General features: G+C 31.9%; 1 protein-coding gene across 7 annotated transcripts in view; it reads left to right on the top strand.

Moving 5' to 3' along the window:
• The window catches only part of BCAS3 (BCAS3 microtubule associated cell migration factor), a 679070-nt gene that overhangs the window by 320494 nt on the left and 349771 nt on the right, over positions 1 to 8805 (top strand). For 4 of the 7 annotated variants that reach the window (XM_017539912.2, XM_017539911.2, XM_017539915.2 and 1 more), the window contains exon 17: positions 2598 to 2642. The exons of the other annotated variants lie outside the window; for them this stretch is intronic. In XM_017539912.2, coding sequence (XP_017395401.1) covers positions 2598 to 2642 — 45 coding nt within the window. The remainder of the gene's footprint in view (positions 1 to 2597; positions 2643 to 8805) is intronic. 7 annotated transcript variants of the gene reach the window in all.

Genomic DNA, 8805 nt, shown 5'->3' with positions numbered 1-8805 from the left:
TTTTTTTTTTTTTTTTTTTTTTTTTTTAAGTTTCTGTATCATTTATTTGGCTAATGTATGTTTCCTTTTCACATATCAGGAAACCTAAACCTGGAAAAAAGGTATTTACTGGCTCTATAGATAGGGAGTATCAGATGGTCTTTTGAATTTTTAGAAACTTGAAGGTTTTGTTTCATTTTTGCTTGTTGGTTTTTGCAGTCAATGGAGAAACCTTTTGAGTAATAAAGGACTAAGTTAAACTTCTAAATTCCTTATAATAAATCAGTATGCTGATGTTCTGGATGAGATGGGAGACTACCCCAAGTAGATACAATATACACTAAAGAGCAACTTAAGCCTGGACATTCCAGATTACAGTCACTTCTGTCAGAATCATTTGGACAACTTGGTTATTTCAGGTGTCCTGCCTACTGAGATAAAATTAAGAGAAGTGTGTACTGTGTGACAACAAAAACCTCTTTTAGAGGCATTTGTAGGCAGATAGAAATGGCTTGAACCATTCATTTTCCTGTCATTTCAGAACGGGCTCAGTATTCTGCTGAGAGATTGTTCTCTTCAAGTAGTCTTAGTTAATTTTATTTATTTATTTATTTATTTATTTATTTATTTATTTATTTATTTTTGAGGCAGTCTCCCTCTTTTGCCAGGCTGGAGTGTAGTGGCACAATCTCAGCTCCCTGCAACCTCTACCTCCCAGGCCCAGGCAGGATTCTCCTGCCTGAGCCTCCCGAGTAGCTGGGATTACAGGCAAACTCCACCTCTCCAGCTACTTTTACCATGTTGGGGTTTTACCATGTTAGCTAGGATGGTCTCCATCTCTTGACCTAGTGATCTGCCCACCTTGGCCTCCCAAAGTGCTGGGCTTACAGGCATGAGCCACTGCGCCCGCCAGTCTTAGTTATTTAAATCTGTGTTTTTCAAACTGCAAGCTGAGCTCTAGTAACATTTAGGTTTTGAGGTAATTAGTCATGAAATCATATAAAGATATTATGGCCAACATTTTTTTTCTTTAATGAAGTAGAATAGAAAAAAATGCAATTCTGTCACTGGTCCTGCAGACCAGCAGCATTGCTGTTACCTAGGAGCTTATTGGAAATACAGAATCTCAGATCCCAGCCAGACCCACAGTGTTAGAATATGAATTTATCTGCATTGTAACATAATCCCAACATTAATATTTATGAAACATTGAAATGAAAAATAGTAAAGTTTATTACAAATAAAAACACATTCACTAAGTTGTTTCAGTCTTCTTTGACTGTATTCATGCACATACAAGCTTAAGCCTTAAAATGTATTTCTAAGGGTTCCCAGTCAAAAAAGTTTAAAGTCTACCATTTTAAATGTGGATGCTGACATCATATCACTGAGTATGTTCTTATGAGTAACTGTGAGAGAGCTGTCTTTTCTTGGCATTGACATCATCTGTACAATTTGGTTTTATTTTTTCTCTATCCCACTTTTCCTTCTACTTCACTTTCTTCTAGTTATCTCTTATATGTCTCTGTTCCTTTCTTTGTGTATAATGCACTTCAAGCCTCAAAACTGTACTCAGTGTCATGAAAGCATTTTTCTCAAGTTTTGCTTTGTGGTCAAATATTCTCAATTTACTGGGAAATTAATGCTAATCAACAGGTTTTTTTTTTTTTTTTTTTTTTTTTTTTTTTTTTTTTTTTTTTTTTTTAGAACCAATTTTGAAGAAGGAAATACCCACGTTTTACCAATGTGCTTTTCTCCTCCATTTGTTATGACTTCCAAATGTCAGATGTTACAGTACCATTTGGTTTGGATATCATTAAATCACTCTGATATGTGCAGATATGTAAGGCATATCTTAAATGCTGGGAACAGAATTTTCAGAAGAAATATGTATAACATTAAAGTCTTACTTTGTATCCCCAGTTGTATTTAAAACAAGTGATTGTTGCTTGTACTAACCTAACCTAGTGCAGACCAGGTAAAGGAAGCTAACTTCTTATATTACTGTTAAGAGACCTCCTAATTTCCTGGATTTTGACCAAAAATAGAGAAAAGTTACACTAGTTGTACTTAGTGTTTTTTCCATTGACTGACAATATACAGTTCAACTTATGACAAATAAGCAGCGTGACAAATATGTGCCTCTTTCTGTGATTCTGAGACTGGAACCAATGAAAAGCCAAGAGTGTCAAATCAAATTTTTTATCCAGTCACTGTTAACTGATTTTAACCATTTTGTGTCACACAGCCACACCTCAGTTGCTATTGATCTTACTCTTCTTCATCTGGTTATTCCATTTAACTTATACTTTGTTTTAAAGGGCTTCAGCAGTGAATTTTATTTTATTTTAGATTAGAAATATTACAGGGGTGCTCCAGAAAAGGGAGAAAAATAAAAAATTTTGAATCCCTAACTCTCAAAATTAAGGGCCTTGTTATTACACATCATTCTGTTCATTGGTTATTATCAGACAGTATGTACAGCAGAATTGTAAGTGATTACTAATTTTTTAGTTCTTTTTATCCATACTCTATAACAGTATGATATACATGTATTTGCTAATGTTAAATGAGTTTTTCTCTAATTTTTTGTGCATTTTCCCCCCTTTTCCATGAAGGCCATATCTCTTTGGAGCGGGGTGTTTTTCCATAAAAGCTCCATGGTGAGTTCCAGTTCACTCCCGCATGCCTCATTCATTTGCTGTACTCTCAAAAAGTGATTCATTTTGTAGTTTTGTTTCCAGTTGCATGGCCTGATCACAGTTAGATGCACCAAGTTACTGAATAATTTGTAGACGGAACATCAATGTTGATATTTAAGCTTTAGAAAAGCAGTTTTCTTGGTTTCATTTTATTCTTTAAAAAAAAAAAAAAAAAAAAAAAAAAAAAAATCACAGAGGAATTTTTTTTAAATAGAAGAATTCTCTCATAATGCTTATAAATAAGACAAGGCTAACACCCAAGTTTAAAGCTTTGAGTATTATAGTGTTAGAAGTTCTCTACATATCATGCATAGCATTTGAGGACATGATTTATTTTGAAATATAAATATATTTAAGGTATGCCAAAAGAGCCTTATAAAGTTTTTGTTGCATTTTACTTGATCCTAAAGAGACAAAAGTTTTGTTTTGAATAGGTATTTAAGAGGCTACATAATGACAAAATAATACTTTACATAAAACCTCCTAAATAATTATTTTGAATTATTAACACATACACATCATAGCTTAATTATTTAGTAATTTCTTCCATATCAGTGTATAGAATACAGCTTTGTTAGTCTTAGGCATGAAGGTCATAGAAAACAAATATAATATATTTAATACTTTCATGTAAAGATGGGAAATAGAATGTGTTAAGAATGATATAAAATGTTTATTGGTTAAGAGTTAGACTGCCTGGGTTATAGATCCCAATTCACACACTTACTAGCTGTATGATATGGGGGAGTTTTCTAAAACATTTCTGTTTCTTATTTCCTTATGTATTAAAAGTACCTACCTCATAGGTTCACTATGAGAATTAAATAAACTGATACATATCTCTGTACATGTTAGTATATAACAGTGCCTGGCACATAGTAAATGTGCAGTCACTGTTAGCTGCTACCACTGTTTCTTTTCCAGTTTCAGGGGTAAATACCATGTTTCAAAAGAAGCTTCTTTAAATTAGATTATGTTTTTAACTTTTAAGGATATGTTGGCCAACGGGAAGTTTTGAGAAATGTAAGGTATATTAATTTTATTAATTTAGTCAGAATACTTGAAAAGAGTTCTGCACCTATATGTGTAGTTCTCATAACTGCTAACTGGGAATTGTTCATAGTGTTCTATTACACTAGAAAAACCATTCCAACATTTTTCTATTAGACAAAAAGAAGCTTAAATAGTTTTTTAAGGTTAATTATTATTTGACACAAACTAATTTCAATGTTTATATGCCATAGAAAGATCTGAAAATTTTATTATCACTAAAGAATAGGTGAGATAAAACAAATCAAGATAAAATTTTCCTCCTTGAAAATTATAATTAGACACAGTTTGTAAAACTATTCTAAACAAATTCAGAACATACACAAATGTAAATCTCATGAAAGTTGATCTTTATTTATTTTGTTAACCAGATGTCTTCTAAAAACAAATAAGATACATAGATCTTACTTATGAGCTTTCCAGTGATCGGTGAATTTTAAAGCCACATTCAACATATGACAAAATTTCTTTGTAGAGTAAGCTTAGAAATTAAATTTCATTTAAGGATAAATTATTCTTCTAAGTACAAAGCAAAGAGTTTTAGTATGTTAATAAAGATTGAAGTTTTTGCATAGAAGTAAAAGATGGAATAATAATTGTATGTTAAATAAGAAAAGTTCATTCCTCCAACAACGTATGTACTCCTCACATTTAAGCAAAAGCACTTGTCAACCAGAAATGATTTGAGGTTGAAACAAGATTAAAAGAGCCAGATTAAAGAAAGGGATATATGAAATATAGTAGACTTTTAAATCATTGCCTGTCTTTTAGAAGACTGCTTTGTGGTTTGTTTGATGCCATCGTTAGCTCACAAGAAACTCGTTTTTAGTCACTTATACTAGACTAAAAGGTCCTCCTTTAAAACGTTACTTTCCCAGTGGTGCATGTTTTTTCCATTAAGATCTTAATGAAACCTCAAATTAAGGCAGCAAATGAATATAAATTTGACAACTTCCTCCATGTTGTTTATAAGAGCTCCTTTGTTTTAATAGTTTTTGCTATTTTTCCATGTTATTTAGCATTCAACCTGAGAATTTTTTATTTACTGTTCTGAAATAAAACATTATGCTAAATAAATATGTTTTTAATATATCCATTTATAGGATAATATGTATTTTGGATGAAAAATGAAATTTTTACCTTTCCTCTTAAAATGAAATGTAAATTTTCTACAAACTTTTTATTAGTTTCAAGTTGCAACGTTAACACTTAGCTAAGAATTTGCTTTTGGTGTATCACAATTTCTACTAATTCTTTGTTCTCCATTAAACAAGTTTAGTCCCTTACATTCATGCACTTTCGGATGAGTCAGTTAGAAAATAAAATCATTCCCTTTGGTAACAAAATAAGCGTGTTGGAAAGTGAAAAGTGCATCTTCAACATTTTAGTCACTCTGGACTTACCTGGTATCATATGTCCTCTAGATTAGTTTAACTAGGGTATTTGAGTTTGGATGACTATATAAAATAATACAAAAGAATTCCGCAAGTAACATGCTGTTTAAACATAGACATTTAAGATAATTCCAGTGTGAATTTTTGAATCTGAATTTTGCTTTCAATATTACAAATAAGAATTTATCAAGCTCCTACTTTGCATGTAGTATTGTATTTAAGCTACTGTTATTTTTGAATTGCTTATCAAAAAATATACATGACAGATAGACAATAGGTAGTCCATATGAGTATATTTCTTCCTTGTAAAATGTCTTCGTATTATATAACGGTAAGTTTTAAAGAATTAAAACTTGCATATTATAAAATTTTAATTAGGATTTTCTAAGAGTTTTGATCAAGATATAAAGAATTCATATAAACTAATCTTGTTCTGTTAAATATTTTAAAATTTTACAGTTTCATTTTTTGAAAGGTAAAGATTTATATGGAGAGGAGAGTTTATTTTTAGTTGCCACATTTACACAAATCTGTTAGACCTTTAAGAAAAATTTATGACAGAATAGAATAATTTTTGACAGATTATTAGTATCTTTAGTTATTTAAAATAAAATACTTTCAGTTTTCCCATTTAGATCTTATTTTAGAAACTAAGATTGAGAATGAGAGAAAACTTCTAAAAGAATACAAAGAATATTTTTTCTTCTTTTATAGAAAGCTGTTATACCACTTGTAACACTTACATCAATATTGGGTCTTACATTTAAACTCAAGCATTGACTGTTCTTTTATGTTTTAAGAAAGGAAGGAAATGGTGCTTCTGTCTCATATTAACTCCTTCCATGCTTGTGTCCTTCCACACAAGGCACCAGAGCACCTTGCTGCTTATCCTGCCATCCACAGATACTCCACATCTATCCTATTGTAATAGTAAAATTATTCACGTGAAGATCATCGTCCTGTAATTTTTAAGCAGATATCATTAGAGCTTTGTACTCTTTTTTTTCTCTTTGAAGTTGAGTGCAGAGAAAAAGTAGGCAAGAAAAATTTAATATGTTGACCTGGCTGAATTACATAATAAAGGCCAAGGGAAGAAAAATGGGGAACTTCAGTAGCCTTTGTAAATACTTTTAAAATCCTAGTAATGTTAATATCCCTACAACTTCTGGTGATTGCAGTGAAAATGATTCTCGTTCTATGGTTAGACAGTTAAGCATTTCCTCAAAAGAAATAACAAAGAGTTAAAATCCTGATTTTTAATTTAGCATCTTATTTGTTAATTTGGTTATTTGGCTTTTTTTTGCTTGGGCATTTGTTTTTCTTTTGATTACACTGATTTGTATCAGACTCAGTAAATATGATGTTTTGTGGTTGTAATTTCTTCTGAGATGCTGAAAGTTGGATTTATTCCGTTTTTCTTTTATGTTTTGCTCAAAAGTTAACTCAAATTTTTAAAAAACTATTGAAGATGGGGTTATTTATAAGAAGCTAAGAGTAGCAAAGGATCAGGAATTATCAGTAGAAAGGAGTCCATCAGGAGTATGTTTTGTTCTCTTGTACAACCGTTTAAAAAAATGGATGAGTCCACATAATCAGTATCGTTAATCTTCTGGGCACCAATATAAATTGAAATATTATTTTAATATCATTGTATGGGAACTTTACCTGCTTCGAACAAACATGCTCTATAAATGATTAAATAAATGAAAGAAGGCATCCAAACACCCAGAGAAATTTTTTCTAAACTTGCAAATGTTCTGTAATGAGATTTTTTTCAGACCCCTTTAGGAGTAGAAAGGGAGATGTTGAGAACAAGATAGAAAAAGAAGGTTAGCATTGGAGTGCTTTCCTCTGAGGACTGGGTCACCAATCTGTAAATTTACATAATACACAAAGCTAGCATTTTTCTAATACATTCAAATATGTGTCATTTTTCAATGTTTTATCTTTCAGCATAAGGTTATTTTGTGATAGAAATATTCTAGGTCATTGTGGAAAAGTTCATACATGGTATGTCACTGACACACATTGATAGGAAAGCCCTTCTGCTTCTGCCAAGCTTTCTTGAACCTTTAAAAACTTAGGATGAAGGGCAGATTGAGCCCAAGTTAAAATTTCTAACTTTGAATGTATCCCCATAGAAGATATTTTATTCATAACATTTTTATTAGATTGTTTTTCCTTTTTATTCCTCTGCAAATCTTAAAGACACACACATATTTTTATGTTTCCATTTTTCTGAAATACCACAGTCATTCCACATTATAGATTGATGATAGAAATAACTTGATACGAATGTATTTACCCAGTATTCTCCATATTCAACACACAACACTATGTTATGTAGCAGGTAGCGAGTTATTTTCAGGCTGAAAACCCTTGACTCCTTAATAAACACAGACTTTTACTGATGGAATTTAAGGCCCTATCAGAGGAAAAAAGAAATGATGAAATACAAAAATAAAAATGATAATTCTTTATGGAAATGAAGCATAGTTATATGATGAAATACTTATTCCTTGTAGGAGATAGTGACCTTATATAAAATAACACCGTGTTGATGCTTTTAACTTGTGTGTTCCAAAACAAAATTGTATGTAACTTGTAGAGGTATAAGAAATTTTAGCTTTTGACATGTGCTGATTAGACTGCAAGCTAATAAACATACAAGAATATTTTTTGCATGTCAGAAAACTAAATTGATGTCCTCTAAGTTTTCTGCTTTTTATCATGTTAGAAAGTTGGCCATCTGCCCCCAAAGCAACCATTTTTAAGTATGTTTAGGATGGTTACTTTAGAGAGACCATTATTTTCTCTTAAGAAGTGCCATACTCACTTGTTACTTACCACATGATTTAAAAATAACAACAGTGACATCCAGTAATTTGCAAAGAGCTTTGAGTTTGTCCCAATGAAGCTTGTTGGTACATTATAGTAGCTTTGTTCTCTGATGGTGATTCTAGTAAAAGCATATAGTCGCATAATTGCAAACTGCTTTCAAGAAACTCTACAACACTTTTATCTCTGCCATTCCGCCAGACCCCATCCTCCCCAAACTTCTAAGGGTTAAAAATGACTAGTGGTGCCTCAAAAATACCAGTTAGAGGAATTTGTTAGTTCAGCGATAGTAGTTCAGGGATGGAAATAAAAGCTTTCAAAGTAACCTTATATTCTCAGGTAATGCAACAAAGCATCATGACCAGAAAGAACAATTCTGATGCCAGTGACCCAGATATCACGGGAAGGTGCATGTTTGTTCAGGTATAGGGCATAGGAGAGTCTTCCTTTCTAGAAGTAGGTTACTGCAGTGGTGCCAGATGCAAGTATGAAGGGGTGAAACAGTTTACAGAACCAGATTCATTTCCCCTCAGAAGCTTTTTATTTAAAACAACGTCTTTATTCCTGTCACTGGAAGTCTCACTATGACTGGTTGACATTTTAGGCATGGAAGTTTTTTGTTGTGGGAATCATGAGAAGTGTTTTAAGAAATGTTAATGGTAGAAGAGGTTTTTTTCATATGTAGTAATAGGCATTACCATGGATTTTGTTCAAAGAGGGAGACCAAAGGGACCAATCATAGTTGTCTCTGATCCAGATGTAGTTTTCCTTAGAGGAAGATGTTAAGACAAACCTCAGGAAATAAGATGTCTGAGAGACTATTAAAAGTGTCATAGGAACTG

The sequence above is a fragment of the Cebus imitator genome, unplaced genomic scaffold (assembly GCF_001604975.1).
Source record: "Cebus imitator isolate Cc_AM_T3 unplaced genomic scaffold, Cebus_imitator-1.0 Scaffold121, whole genome shotgun sequence".
Taxonomy (NCBI): Eukaryota; Metazoa; Chordata; class Mammalia; order Primates; family Cebidae; genus Cebus; species Cebus imitator.
Note: the sequence above shows the minus strand (reverse complement) of the source record. Positions and strands in the feature narration are given on the sequence as shown.